General features: G+C 33.8%; 1 protein-coding gene across 2 annotated transcripts in view; it reads right to left on the minus strand.

The window, feature by feature from the left end:
- LOC116339099 (MOXD1 homolog 2) overlaps positions 1-16,681 on the minus strand; it is a 191,555-nt gene that overhangs the window by 18,796 nt on the left and 156,078 nt on the right. For both annotated transcript variants that reach the window (XM_031764762.1, XM_031764763.1), the window contains 4 exons: positions 15,199-15,354; positions 2,905-3,288; positions 1,306-1,494; positions 850-1,042 (listed from right to left, as the gene is read on the minus strand). In XM_031764762.1, coding sequence (XP_031620622.1) covers positions 850-1,042; positions 1,306-1,494; positions 2,905-3,288; positions 15,199-15,354 — 922 coding nt within the window. The remainder of the gene's footprint in view (positions 1-849; positions 1,043-1,305; positions 1,495-2,904; positions 3,289-15,198; positions 15,355-16,681) is intronic.

Below are 16,681 nucleotides of genomic sequence, written 5' to 3' on the forward strand. Positions count from 1 at the left end.
TAATTTTCGCGAAAATTTTTTTCTCATCCAAATCACAGGGGGGGGGGTAAACCCCCCCCTACCCCCCCTTCGCACATTACTGATATATATATATATGCTGAATGCTAAAATATACATGACATTTTTTACTTTGCTCCACAAATGTGACACACAAATCGTCTTCATGAAAATATGGAAATAAAAGCCCGTTGAATTATAAAAGATCATATAAAACATAATGTCAAGTGTTGGTTAATTATTCATGGCGGTTATTTGAAAAAGAAGAAGTACCATACACACATAAAATCAATCCGAATTTGTTCGATTGAAATTTATTCATTTTTTGGGCCATCAAATGTTTTATCCGCATCAAATGATCAGTTTTGTTATTGTTATTTTTTATTTGGAACGAGAATCCGATTCGAACTTCATGCATTAACTATTTGCGGCAACTATGTGTTAACTATATGCATAAATAAATCTAATTTAAATGCTGGCCGTGGAGCTTGGCTATGAGCCTACATTCTCAGTATTTGAATGCAACCAATAAATTTATTTGAAAACTATTGGCTTCGGAACTGTTTCAATCGAGGGAAATGCTTTTGTTTTTTTTTTTTATTAGAAATGTCGTAAAATTCGATACACATCCAATTAGATGAACTTATATATAAAACTTTATAATTGATGGCAACTAATATTTGAAAATCACTAAATAAATCGTTGACGTTGTCGATCAATGGAATTAGAAAACTTTTATAAAAGTAAACTAATGTTAAATAATAATAATTTAACTAAAAAAGCAAGCCGATTGATATATTTTGTTTGAACAATATTGTATAGTAATTGCAGTGTATTTGGCTGATAACTTACCGATTGATAAAACGCCAGCATCGTATTTTCGTAGTGCGGATGTATAGTAAAGTTTGAGACCAGAATTGTCGGCTGCGGGCATTGAGTGCAAACTTTCTAAATCCTTCGGTGGTTCCATGTCACTGTAGTGAGTTTCCATCAAGTAATATCGCGAATCGAGTGCATAACCAACATCCGGTGGAAAGGTGAAACTCTGCGTGTTCAATTGAATCGAGCCAGTATCATTAAAATGTTGTTGTGTAAGATTCGATAAATTTTAATTTTAAATATTTATGATCAAGATAATCAGAATCCATACATAATGTACGTAAAATACAGAAACTTATTAAGTAATCCTAATATCGTATATTGCGTGTTTTTCCCTTTTTTTTCTTTCTTTCTTTTGGTTTTCCACAATATCCGATTAAGGTATTCCATAAATCATGGGCGAAAAGAATGTGTGATAAATGAACTTACCTCTGAGCCTCTTATCCATGCAGCGACAATTGCATTACATGGCAAATTTGGACGGCCATAACAAGAGCGACCCGGTTCATGTGCCATTGCCGCCAACTTATCAGAAGAAGATCCATACGATTGGCATTCGTACAGAATTATATGTTGCAGTATGTTTTTACTGCGCTTTGAGTCGAACACTGGCTCAAACTGATGGCGTAAATGGTATATGGTTGGTGCACAATAAAGCAAGAGACGATGGTGTATTATCGAGTTGTTGTTATGATGTTATTGGGTTGTTTAGCAATAATATCGTAAACAAATGCAGCAACAGCAAAGATGGAACAAAAGCGATACCCCGTTGGACATTCGCCACGACAACAAAAATTGTTTCGTTGGATAAGCATCATTACGAGACATCAGATTTACACGAAACAAAAAAGTTAGCCAACAAACGTCAAAGTACATATTTTTCCGGATAGCAAACCAAGTGAATGGCACCAGCAGATGGAAAGACAACACGAACATACAATGGAGAAAGGGAAGAAAAAAAATTAACGTGAGAGACTGAACACAAAGCTACATAATAAAATGAAAATTATGTTAGTTTAAGTTTTTTTTTCTTTTTTTTTTGTTTATTTGTTTGTCGGTTTTACGTTTCTTTTCTATTTTAAAAGTACTTCCAAAAGCAGAGATAACGTTCCTTCTGTTTGGCGGGGAAATTTTTTATACAAAAACTTATCAACATTAACGCACACACACACACACATATATATTCCAACTCTATCCCTTTCTTTAATATGTACGGGAATTGAACAGGGAGTTTAATGCATTTAAACAAGACATTAGGAAATCTTAACAAAACTTTAAGTTGGCTACGAAAAGATTTGTAAGTAGCTTTATTTCTTCACTCGTTTTTACTTATTTTCCCTTATTTTGTGCATTAGTGTGTGTGTGCCGTGTTTTTCATCGTCCTTTCGTTTTTCTTCTAATTTGAGTTGACAATTTTCTTTCATTAGTTTAATTAAAAGCTTACAAAGGAGACGAAACTCTATGTTGCCTTCGAGCAAAGTTTTCAACATGGGACAATGTTGAAATCGGCTTTCGATCGAACATTCCACTTTTTTTCTCTCTTTTGTTATATGATGTACTCTTGAGACTAAGAACTTGCTGAAGTGCGTAGAGAAAAAAAGCCATTCATTGTTTTCTCGTCTCTTTAAAGAAGCAAGTTATTCACCATTTTCTATAAATATCAAAATGCACATTTTTTTTTATTTGTATATTTTATCTCCAAAGTATTTGCATGAGTAAATGAACACATAACGCATAAAATAAAGTTACGTGAGAACATCAAATACAAAATCTATCGAGAAATCAAATATTTTCTATCTTCCGCAATGAAATGTTGTGCATTGTATATAGTCAAAACATACAAAATGGAAATGCAAAATGAACGAAATGACAACGAATGAATATGGGCACAACAACTTTTGTTGGATCTTTGGTTGAAAAACTTCTAGGATGAACGTACAAAGCCGAAAAGTGTTGGAACGAGGAATCTCCAACAAAATGTGAGATGTGCTAGAAACTAAAAAAAAAGAAAAGAAGGAAATAACTTACCTTAACCAAGTGTTGTTTTTGACTGGATTGAAATTCGAAAACTTTACACCAGTACAATGTCTCCGTAGCCGGTAATTTGACGTCTTCATTAAGCAATTCGAATACATGTAATTTGCTGGTGGCCGATTGTGATGGCAATACCGTTAATTGTGCGGATGTGGCAGACGATGACGAGGATGATGATGCTGCTGATGATGATGACGATGCTAATAACGAGCCTAGAGCAACGGTTGACATTGTTTCGTCTTGTGGTTGACGCTGTGTTATTGATAACGGTTTGTATCCTTTGAATGCCTTTCGAGTATTCGGCAAACTACCTGGTACCACTGATCCGTGCAGTGGATCCGATTCATGATACATGTACACGACACGCATCGTATCATTCTAAATGTTTTGAAAAAGTTGGATGAAAGCAGGGCCAAAACAAAAGAGAAAGAGAAGAAAAAAAGAGAAACATCAAGTCGGTTAGTATTGGGTTTTCTACGAAATAAAAGTAGCAGCTGCTTGAAAAGCGCTACAGAATAAAAGTTTTAGCATAATTTAAACAATTAAGGTAAATTCCATTTTGTGAAGTTTTCAGCAAATTATCCACTGTATATTTACGTTGCACGCACACAGATTCTCTTTCACATACATACATTCAAACTCCCTATCTTACTCTCAGATCGTGCTCGAGCAAATAAATACAAACACACATATGCTACTGCAATTTGCACATCAATTTGCAAATGACACAGAATATGGAAACGAATTATCATTTCAAAAACATCGCACGACAACGATCAGTGCGATGCATATTTTTACATAACTGAATGAATGGAACCGCTTCGATGCATATAGTTTCGTTCGATTGGAAACGAGAAAATGACTAAATTGTAATGAACAATTGTATCAAGCAATTTTCTCGGTTTTGGATCGAGTTGTTGACAGGATGTACATTCTACATATTGGGCATGGAAATTAATTTTAAAGGATTTTTTTTCGTTGAAAAATCCGAATAAATTCAAGGCGCAGGAATTATTTTTGCTTATTATACATTATCAGTAACAACATTCATTATGCTCCCCGTTAAAATGAGTTTTTTTATATTTACTTGGACATTTTCCAAAGTGTAAAAAATGAAATGGTTTTAACTTGTGCTCTGGATAATATAAAAACAAATATTGTGGATTTTTATATGCGCTTGCAAAGCAAAATTGAAAAAAAAAAAAACTCGGATTGTGTGCATAATAAATGCAGTGCAAATCCTTTGAAATTAATTTGCGCACCCAATATAAACATGAGATGATATAGTGCTATGCATATATACTTCAAGCTAATTGAAAATCGTATTTGAAATAAGTGGTGATAAACAAATGATGGATAGAAGGACGTGTTTATTGTGAGACAAATGCAAATCAATCTCAAAATCGGTGAAACAAAACACACTCACACATGATCGCTTTAAAACACAGAGCATACCGATGTAGATACTATACCGTGTGTATTTGAGGCTAATATTCTGACGAATCGTAAACAGATAAACTCTGAACTATATGATAATGCTGAAAACAAGTGCACTCAAAGTGAAGAGATTAGCTCAGAGTTGTGTGTGAATCGTACATAGAAATCGAATTGATTTGGAATGCCTAATTTTCATTCAATTCGTCTTCATTCACAGGAAAGCGGAAAATTTGTCATCCACAAGTGATTTACTGTACACATTATATATGTATATGCTATATGTTTGTAAATATGTGCGATTACAACGTTGGCTATAACGCGTATAAAACAAAAGAATGAAGTGACAGAAAGGTTGTTGAGTTCTGATTCTGAGATGCGTCAAAATGCATATTCTAATTTATAATCTACGAGTCATAATCAGATCCATGAACAGCAATCATTCGAATGCTCACATCGTTGTGACATTGATGAAGAAAATCCAATGCTGCCAAAGTTCATTACAAGATTAGTGACGGAATTCTCACGAGACTGAAATTTAATTGAATTTTTCCCAAGTCGATTTTGGAGCTTGTGGTTGGATGTTGTTTGAAGTACCACACACTATTTCTTGCATCTCCGCCATGTTCAATGCGTGGTCAATCAAGTTAACGAAGGAAGCATAAACGAATATTGAGCGAAACACGTTCGGACAGATGGCGGTGGCAGTACGAGATAACGACCACGATGATGGCGATGTTGATAACGATAACGAAAGAAATAAGGGAAGCAAGCGTAAGCATTACGAATAAGTAACTTGGATTTTATGCGAGTAGTTAGTTCATTTGTTATTTAAATCATCTTATGCCAAATTCGAGCGAGAGAATATGAAAAGCGATTCACCGAAATGAGATACTAAGCATCAGCCATTCCAGTCAGCGGCCGGGTTAAATACATGACAAAGTAAATAAATGTATACATTGAAATACATACGAATACATAAAATATGTAAAAACAACATTAAAAGTGTGTATGTGTGTGGATGCGTGTTGTTGATGCACAACAACCCCAAAAACAGAATTACGTTTTGGAAATGGTTTTCATCAGCGCTCAACATAGCGAATTTCACCAGCATATTTCCAATGTTTACATAGTAAAAAGCACACGTAAACATTTAACCGCTGGCAAAATGTAAATCGATATAAGCTTTTCCAAAAACTTAATTGTATTTTGTGCAATGTGCATTCCGTTGCATGAAATTTGCATGAAAATCTATGCGAACGTTCGTTTGCGATTTCTGTTGTAGATATGAATGTCCGAGAATGATTGTGAGACCTCTATTTACAGCATGCAACGGTGTAATATTGAATAAATAATTTTTTTGATTGAAACTCACAAGAGAAATTTATTAAATAATAAAACCTGAACCATATTGAATGAAGCTTTTTAAAACAATGAGAACGAGTTTAATATAAATATAAATAATTCTCCCAAAGATTCAAACGTCATATTATTACTATGGAAGCATTCGTGTTACACTTTCATTCTCGGACATTTACACATATATAAAACACGCAGTCATTCACTATAATTCATTTTGCGAGTGCTCAATGTCCTGAATCCCCGATTGATTGTTGTTGAGCTAGTGTGTGTACGTGCACATTATTGCCATACTGTACTTGTATGCATATTTGACTGTATTCCATATACATTACAGCAAACAATTACCAATAAAATTTGTTGCTTTATTTTTCATCGCGAATGAAAGGCTTGTTGGTTCGAGTTTGTTCGTTGATTTCAACTATTTTCAGCTGCAGATCATATCTGAATGTTTTGCAATTTAATTAGGAAATCCACGCAGTGGATTTGTCAAACTTTTGCACTCTGCATAAAGTCAACTAATAGAATACACAATAGATTTGAAACATAACACACAACTCTCTCTCTCTCTCTCTCTCGAATTTTCAATTATATCCTGATCAAGTAGCACTTGAATTTGCTTGATGATGGTATTTTCGAGAAATCATTCGAACAAATCATATGTTAAAAATATGAAACAGTTTCCGTATCATTCGTAGCACACAATTTGTCGCCGTAATTTTCCACTCTATTCTCGCTCTCCCATTAAATGTTGTTCTCTGATACAGTGGGATATGGAAAGAGATAAAATCTTTTTCTGATACTGTCGTAATTCTCAAATGGATTGACATGTGCGTAATTATCTATTTTTAGCGGTATAATTTTATGATTAAATACAAACGAAGAAGTTTTATAAATTCACTATGACTGATGACAAGTGGAACGCATAAAAGAGTTTTTTTTATATGAATATTCCGCATTTCTGTCGTATCCCAATTTCTTAACTTTAAAAATCCACTCTCATACAAAAAGTTGTACTCAAAAATTTAACAAATACACTCACACCCATACGTACATGCGTAATTCAAAGCTTGATCCAAAAGATGACATGCAAAATGTAAAAGTAAATGATTATGCGTCACTCAAATCGCTCAGGCTCTAATTATCTTACATTAATACATTATACTAGAAACTTTGAAACAAGTAGAGGGGGAGTATTTCTGTAACTGTACATGAAGATATTGAGAGAGTGGGGGAGAGATAGTATATTACTGTTGGTTGGACTGAAAGGCGATGCTTGAAGATAATTGAAAAATAATCGACGGTTGAGCTTTATGCTCTTCTTCTATTAAAGTTTCAGTGCCTATGTGACTAATATTTATTCTTCGAGTGGCTATCGATTTTGTCGTTGAATTGACTGATGCCGCTTATTAATCAATTTATTATTCCATCGCTTACCTATGACTTACATTCAAAATAAAAGCACTCAATAAGTCACAAACATTTTTTCCAGCCCATTTAATTTCGAAATGACTGCAAAAAAAAAGAAGTATCAAGCACTGTGAGCTTGAATAAATGAATTCTCTGCCATGTGATTACATCATTTTAAAGTTTTAATCGAAAAATAAACAGAAGAACTCTAACATTTATTGCAACAGGAATTTAGCATGTATTATTATAGTAGTGGCATGTCGACATCCATTTTTCATACAAAGTTCGAAATGCTTAAAAAATACATATTTTAATGGATTCCCAGTTGGAAACCTACATTATAATTTCAATGCACTTCAAAGTTTTTTTTTCTCTACCCATTTTGTCTGTAAGTGTGCGCGCCTGAGAACTTTGCGGCTGTGTCAAAGCAACAAAAAAAAAGTGTATACATATATATAGGCAAATATGCAATCATCTTTTCCTGTAAAAATTACCTCTGTCAACAACGATGAAGTGAGTTGAGAGGTACATTAAGTGGCAATAGACAAAATGGCAAATATTAAAGCCTGAAAATGAGTGTAAAATTTAATTTTACCCAAATTCTGGCTTGTACTTATTCTTTGAGTGTTTCTCGCTTAACAAACTAAAAATTATTCAAAAAAGTTATTCGTTCTAAGTAATGTACCGACCATACCGATTATGACGATCATCATGGTGATGGCAACAGCGATGGAAGCAGAAAAAAGGCGACGAAATGTGCAAAATCAAGTCAATTACTAGAAAGCTCGATGTACACCGTATAGTCTACGGTCGAAATTACTTCACAACAAGGACGATGAGAACAACAAATACATCGGAGCATGTACGTAATGCTATGTTAATAAAAATGCAACACCACACATAAAACTGGAGAAATTTGAAAATATTAAATCCTCCATTCTATATGCACCTGAATACCACTCGACACGTAGCGCACAATACTTTCTCTCTCATTTTTTGTTGTTGCTCCCGTATACTTAAACTCGCATGAAGTAAACTAGCGAAAGCTTTATGGGTACAAACAACTTGATGTGTTTACACTATCTGCAACGAATGCGATACTGAAGTGTACTTCGCGATGTAACCAATGCAAACTTATACATACACGATATCATGATGTTTGGTTCATGCCAGAATTGATTGTGATTACGCGGACAATATCAATAAATATCGAAGAATCCAGCTCAAGATATTAATTGAACGACATTCCGATAAGAATGAAATGGCATATGCTATGTGCATAAAGATGTTCCCCATTGTGTGAACCGAAGAAATCAAAATGGATGCCGCACACAGTTTTGTTTAAGTGGAAAACCGTTTTTGGCATCGTCTGTTTTTGTTAGATAAATAAAATGAATTGAATCTATATGTCTAGTCTAATGGTTTAATGAAAGACAATTTTGAATCAATGGCCGAACATAGATGCAAACATCTCATATATGCTACCGTATTATGTCAGTCAATAGCCAAAGTTTTGTGGAAATTGACACTGCATGCGAACATGGAAAGTTTTGCGTGTGGATTTAATGAGCGGAATTAGTTTGCATGGGCTATGATGAGCTTTTTCCTTTTCTCTGTTTCACACACATACACACACATACATACTATATAAAACTTCGTGTCGTTTTTATCAATGGGCCACGGTAACCATGATTTGACAGCCGCATCGCACTGATAATATAAACACCCTCAAATCTAAAGCTTATTGCTTGCTGCCATATTCCCTCTCTGTGTATGTTACTCACATTCATATAGTTTTTCCATCGCAAGAATAGAATGGGAAGTAACAATCAGCGCAAAAATTGAAGGAGCGAATGAGAAAGATATGAAATTAAAGTTTAAATATATTTGAAGCGTTGTTCGCTTTAAGCATTTTGTTCGAACCACTCGTACATGTATAGTTCGTTTGGAATGGCACTAAAGTATATGTAAAAACTTTTAATTAATTTAAAATACGGAGAACAGGATTTGCCTAACAAACATTAATCAAACATATGTATTTTGAAAATACTATTTTCATGTATTTTTTTTCTTTCTTTCTTTTATTTATCATCATTGGATTGTTGCGACGACGTATTGCATCAGAAGATGCACTCGAATAGGAATGCCAAGCACTAAAATTGGTTGGTAAGTTAAGTGTGTATATTTCACACATTTTTTAATGCAATTAGGACCTTTCCTTTCCTTTACAGACAGAGAGAATAAGTTGAGCGTGTGGTTTGCCAATTTCCCTTAGTTAGTAGATATTTTGCCACCGTTTTTCTTGCACAATTGCACTTTTATATCCACGCCATTACATACAGCACAAAGCATAACACAAAGACAAAGATAAACGGTCTAATATTTCCTGTCAATATTTTATGGTCAAATTTCTCTCAATCTTTTGCATTATTTCTTCTACTCACACAGCTGCTCGTATAGTCGTTGTTTAAATGAATTTTTGGCCATGTCCTTTTTCATACGCATAATAAATATTTATGGGCGGTATGAAATGGAAAGCTTAAGCTGAGCTCAAAATACATATCAAATCCACTGATTTATGCTAGAGCTCATTTTTATTTTGATTGATATTGGAAGTAGATCTTTGGAGAGAGCACGGATTAGCGCAGCTGCGAATTTATTGGAATCAAAGGAACACTTTGCCATTCAGTATATAATTCAATTTAAAGATTAAATATAGTGAAAAGCGTGTATGTGTGTATGAGAGCGAGCGATAGAGAGAGAAAAATAGAGAGAAAAAACTGCCAATGTTTTCGTTTCGATATGCAAGCCAATTGCTTGGCGGAGAACTTATTACGTTGGCTTTCCAAACGAATGAAGAGCGTTGTTGCTATGTAAATCGTTGACCTATTGTCAAACACCTTCCAATATATTATTATTGATTCAAAATTGTTTTCGTTTTACATAACCTTCCGAACATATAGAAAGCGACACCGCTTAAACCCCGAGCCAACTCTTGCAATTCGATGTGATTGGACACAAAAAGGCAAAAAAAGTGTTTGAAAATCGATAATAAGCTGTGCTAATACACTTTGCCACCAATATATTTATATTAAGGGACTATGCAAAGTACACCATTCCCAGAGAGTTGAGCAGTCGACTGAACAAACATGAGCACAGATTCTTGCACTATGCAGAATGAACGTGTCAGTCAATAGGCAAGTGATCCGATAATGTAATATGTCACCTATCTCTTCGACTAAATGTGTTTAGGAGCGAAGACCAACTCCAAGGCAAAAGTGGCAAACAATTTAATATTTGAGGAAGCAGAAAGTGGAAAAATGTCGCAAGCAGAAATTGTAATGTGATTAAACTATGGAGTAAACTATACCTATAGAGAGAGAGATAGAGAGAGAGAGAGGACAAACCATATGTTATGATAATATAAACGTTGCATATAAACTAAGTTGAATACAATGCTGTATGGCAAAACAATAATACTGGATATCAGTGGAATTGCAGAAAAGTGACAAAAGCCGTAAATGTATGTTTCAAACGTTTAACTAATTGGATCAATTACTTTGCATGCAAAGACAGAAAAAAGGCGAGTTTTCCTTTCGGAAAAATATTATGCGGCTTCAGTATTTATCGATTGTTAACTTTTCACTTGGAAAGGGGAATGCGTACACATGGTGTGGCGTTTTGTAACCGAATACAAATAGTCATTTTTATATACATCGCATTTTCTTTTGAATCGTTTCATCGTAGTCGTCCAATTTCTATTGGAACGATTCGATTGTAGATGACGAGAACGAAACACGACCGCAACACACAAAACTAAATTTGGAAGCGAACCGAGCATGCATTTTGATGCGGTCATCGTTTATGCACGGAGTATTCCATATTACACATACAATCACCATCACTACCAGTGGCAGAAAACAAACGCAATCTACTGATAAGGGTTCAATGGATTTAGTATGCGGCATTCTGTATATTTATGTAGCGAAGCGTACATGATGCGAAATTATTTGTTTTTGGCATCAGTGCCAAAAGCAAAAACAAGGTAAACACATACGCTCAAATAATAATGTCACGATTGAATTGGAATGGATTGATTTAGTTTTAATTCAACCAAGACTGAAACTTTCGATAAAAAAACACCGTGAAATATTTTCAAGCAAGCTGGGTTAGTACATCGTCCAATATGCCGATGATGGTAGTTACAACTCTTGTAATTTGGTTAACTCCACTCCATGTATACATACATTCTGAACAATCAGTATGCTCTGCACATGTATTGAACATTTTCGAGCCAATATAACATTTATTTGGTTGCACTTTCACACGGTTTGCATGTGCACACATGAAATTTGTAACGGTGAATTCATCATCGATTTTATAGTCGTTATCGTTTTGAATTTCATACAATTGTTTACATTCGGTTGTTGCATATATTGGAAAGCCAACCTCCTGTCATCATCTTCATCATTATTTCAATGGAACATTACTTTGTAAAAGGAGCGAGTACGACGTTTCCCCCTTTGTTAAGCGAAATTAATCCGATATACGGCGCTGATGTAAATGTCACTCTATGTCATTCCACAATGATACATTTTTTGGCTTGACAATATATAAGCTCTTCATTCAACATGCATAATTTTTGAACGGTCGAGTAAAAAAAAGAAACTTATCATAAAATATTCTTCTTACGTTTATCATAAAAATTCTCTATATTTTAAATTTATTTGTTTAAAAATAACAATAATTTCATTTTTTTTTTCATAGATTGAACAAGAATCCAATGTAAAAAGTAATACCAATGCGACACCCACCGTTAAAATAGAAAAGGAAACTTATTTGGAATTGTAACATTTTGGTCCGCCATAACAGCATCTTCGTTTTGCTTCTCTGTGATTGGTTAATGCTACAATGGAGACCAACTAAGTTTCTTTTTGCATTTTTACGGTAGGTGTCGCATTGTCATTACTATTTACATTGGATTCTTATTTAATCGATGAAACATTTTTTGTTGAAATTATTGTAATTAATAAACAAATTAATTTTTTTATAAAAAAAAAATTTTAATAAATTTTTTAATGAAAAATGTTAGAAAAATATTTTATGACATATTTTTTTCAACGATTCAATAATTATGAATGTGTATGCATTTTAAATGAAGAGCTTATATATTGTCAAGCCAAAAAAGTATTATTGTGAAATGACAGAGTGACATTTACATCAGCGCCGTATATCGAATTAATTTCGCTTGGCATAGGGGGAAATATTTTGACAGATAGTACTCGATCCTTTATTTCTGTAAGTTGTATTGAAAGTTTATTTGGTTACTTGGTGGCGATAGTGAAATGCATGTATTTGATATTTTAAGGCTTATGAAACTTGCATAAAAATTCTGCATTCATACATGAATATTCTTAATTATTATGTGTATTTTAAAGACTCAAAACTTTCTCAGAGCTCATCAGAATATTATCATTGTGTCAAATGTTGAATTCAATGTTTGAGAAAAAATCAATGAATTCCTTATGCAGCAGGCAAATTTCTTTATAAAACTAATAAAGAAAGTTCCAAATAAAAAGACAACCGCAATGAAAGTCTTGATATGAGAATACAAAATATGGCTAACGGAATTGTTTTCAAAAACATGTTAAAATATGCAATCCGTTAATCCGAATGAATGCTCTCTAATACGCTTTACAAGACCATTAAATTTATGCAAACTAAATATCAGTTACAAAAAGATTTTGACCACACGGCTAGAATTGCATTTTAAAAAATACACCACAAATAATTATTCCTGACCACGAGTTTGGTTGCACATTTTCGAACGTAAATAGAATATAAAATGTTATATCTGCAGATCGTTGAAAATGAATCAAAATATCATTTGCCATTGGTATGATTCATGTGTTTCGAATGACGTAGAATCGGTGAAAATGTCCATTGTTATCTGGATCGAAAAAATGTTCAACCAAACTTGATATCAACACGACAAAAAGTCTCAGCTCTTTGATTCAATTTTTAACAATTTCAATAGATATTCAGTACAGCATTTTAACACACAAAAATGAACGGAACTCAAATGTGCAGCTAATTAAATATTTCTACGTATATACATAAAGTTACTAATAAAAACAATTAAAATTGAAACCGAAACCACACTCGATCAAAACTATTTTCATCCAATTTCTGCCCGAAGACGACGTTTTTGTAGTTTGTTGATGTCATTGTCGGACGTTTACATAATTCATTTGATACGAATTTTTGGAATACGGGAAAAACAAAATTGGTTTTTCCTTTGTTTTCCTTTTTCATTTCATTTTATCCATTTAATTTTTTTCGTTGTTACATATTTTTCGCCTCCCTTTTTTTTTTTTGCAATGTTTGGGCTTAGTTTTGCAAAGTGGAAATAGAACAAATGTCATCAACACATTTAACGCCATCTTAGCGTAGAAATACAAATATAAATTTTTTTGGCTGTCTATTGAACAAGCGGTAGCTTCATGCTTTTATTGATGCAAGATTAATATGCTTTATTTCTATTCATTCGTATTTTTATGTGAAGGGGTCGCTTTTTTGTCCAAAAAAAAAAAAAAATTAGTTTCTATGTTATAGTCCAGCCCTTTTGTTTCATTTTCGCTGCTTCATACAAATCAAAAAAATCTAATACTTTATTGCATTTTGTGTGCCGATGCCATTGTTTGTTATTTTATCTTCACCCCCGCATTTCAATCATTAGTCTGACACTGTATAGCTTGGTTCGTTCAATTGTTTGTGTTCACCATTTCGAAAATAAACGGGTAAAAAACAAACATGCAACAACAGCAACGTAAACTAAATAGAGAATTAAAGCTACAATATTTACACATTCATTTGGTGGGCTTAAAACATATCGGTGCTTACGGTTGGTTTGCGCTAATACCAACGTTACGTGTTGGAACACTTAAAACTTCAAAACCATTCGGTGTGTTGTGTTGCGAATATCTGCAGGAAACGAATGCAGGAAATAAACTCAATACACAAAATAGCATATTGTCATTCACAAAATGGCCTTTCTATGTGTGCCAAATAAATAAACTTACATCATCCCAGCTATTAAATGAACTAAATATATACTTTTTTGGTCGGACACTATAGGTAAAAGCGTACACACATTTTTGATAATACGATTCTATTTCGGATTGAATCAGATTTCAATATAACTATACCCACATATGTATGGGCATTTGAATGAAACGGTTCCCCAAAAAAAGCTGTACTACAAATGACTGATAGAGGAAGTTTCAGTTGGCCAGAAAAAAAAACAAAGAGGGATCAACAGAATCACTGTGAATAAAATTCCAACAAAAACGAGTTTACGTTCAAAGGGAAGTTTTCTAATCAAAAAATTGAAATATGCCGAACACCAAACGGTGAATAAAGTGTTCACAGTGCACAAAAATACTATAAACGAATCTAATGCAAACGCACACAATTTTAAATAATCCAGGCAAAAATTCGGCCGAAAATGAACATAGAAAAAAAAACTTTGCAAACATATCAGCGCCCAAAAAAAATCTCCCCAAAGTGCTCGTTATAGCTGTTTTGTGTGCGGTCTATCTTCATATCTATCTATTGATGTATGTGTTTACCTATAATTCCGAGCAATGCTCGAACTATGAGCGGAAAACTTTGTGGCAACAACACGAAATGGACGTTACAGAACAAGTAATCCGGAGCACGAAAAGGATTGTAGATCGAATAAAAAAATATAGAGGAGCAAAAAAAGAAAAAGTACAACAACACAACGTGTGTTTAGAAAAACAGCGGTGAAAAATACCAGTATTGGAATTTCTGAGTCTGGCTTGAAAAATTTACATGCTAAAAATGTCAATAACCATCCTCATAAATTCGACGCGCACTCTTCGCTCATCGTGAGGCAAGAACACGAGCCAAAGGTCGGCAAAGGTAAAGGCAAAGCATAATGAAATTTCAAACCAGAATACAACAACAATAACAACACCAACGATGGCTTATTAAAACAAAAAAGCAAAAATAAGCAACTGGCACGAGGGAGACGAAACAATCAAGAGCGATCTAACTTACCGTTATGGGAACATCGTGTGAAGTATCGCATGTGTCCAATTTCCGTTTGAATCGCATTACCGTGTGAGTTGCATTCTCATAGCCTAACAGTAATACATAATCCTGTGATGGATCAACAAATGGTTCGCTATCGCCATTCCTTTTTATATGCCGATCCTGTGGAAAGAGAGAGAAAAGATGGAAATGTTCAATTGATGAATTAAGAAATGAAAAAATAACAAAAACTGGCACATCGTCCATCGCCTTGGCGTTGGCATTTTAGTACACAGATATAATGTGTATATATATATTAAAAATTGAGTTTATTGTTATAATTGCGATGAAATTAACGCGGTTTAATAAGTTTTGAGCACGAACGAAATTTATTGAAAATCCAAAAAGAACGATAAAATGTTGCTTGTCAAATGTATATTAATATAAGGTATAACAACCTCAAGAAGCACGACTGCCCCATTTACTGTTTTTGTTTATTTTATGGTATTTGGTATACGAGGCTGATTACCTTTCTCATCCCCACAACCATTTGTAATTCATATGGTTTAAAAGGTGAATTTGTGTGCATCATTTGTAACGTTTAGTCACCTGTTTGTGTATGAGCTATTTGCAATGGTTTTATTATTATTATTATTTTTTTGTTGCTCTCGATTTTCATTGGTGTGACATAAGACATAAATCCATTAAATTACATTGTAACGTGTTGATTGGAAAGTTTCAAGTCTTGTTCGACTAAATGGCAATGCAATATCGAAGTTGTTCAACATGTCAATACATTTGATGAACACTCATTTTGCTGACGGATGACTCTGAAGAAATAAATTAAGATTGGACATTGGCCAACGTGTGTTTTGGTGCTTGCAAGCATGGTAGCATAAAGTAATAAAGTCATAGCCATTTCTTCGACATCACATCATTCTCTTCCTCTCTCTCTCCGCTTTCTCTTTTCATTGCTGTGAATATGAAGAATGGCGAATACGTTGTCGTTTGGTAATCACACCACTTGCACCCAGTTAAAATGTTTTATGATTCGCACGACTGGTCATTTGGAATATAACCTTAGAAAAATGAACGAGTGAATAGTTTGATGCGATGGTACAAAAGTGCATGAAACTTTGTTCATTCGAGCCAAGTCCGTTCAATCGATTGTATAATTTCATTTAATTTTGTTTTCGGTTCGCCCATAAAAATTCATTCGGTGAAATAATGCAATATATTTGTTTGTTTTTTTTTTGGTCAAATTTTCTGGGCCTCTGCATAAATTTGTTGGTAACGACATGGCTTAATAGCGTACTTTTTCCGGAGTGTGTTTTGTTTTTGTTGATGATATCGCGCATTTTACCCAGTTGAAAACATTACGGAGATACATATTATTCTTTCATGATTGAACACTCTCAAAAACAAGGTAATTATTCAACTGTCGAATCAAAGCGCTCGTTGTTAGAATTCTACAAACATAGAGATATAATGGATGGACATGGTTCTTTTA

The sequence above is a fragment of the Contarinia nasturtii genome, unplaced genomic scaffold (assembly GCF_009176525.2).
Source record: "Contarinia nasturtii isolate CC-2019 unplaced genomic scaffold, AAFC_CNas_1.1 Cnas_scaffold_493, whole genome shotgun sequence".
Classification (NCBI taxonomy): Eukaryota; Metazoa; Arthropoda; class Insecta; order Diptera; family Cecidomyiidae; genus Contarinia; species Contarinia nasturtii.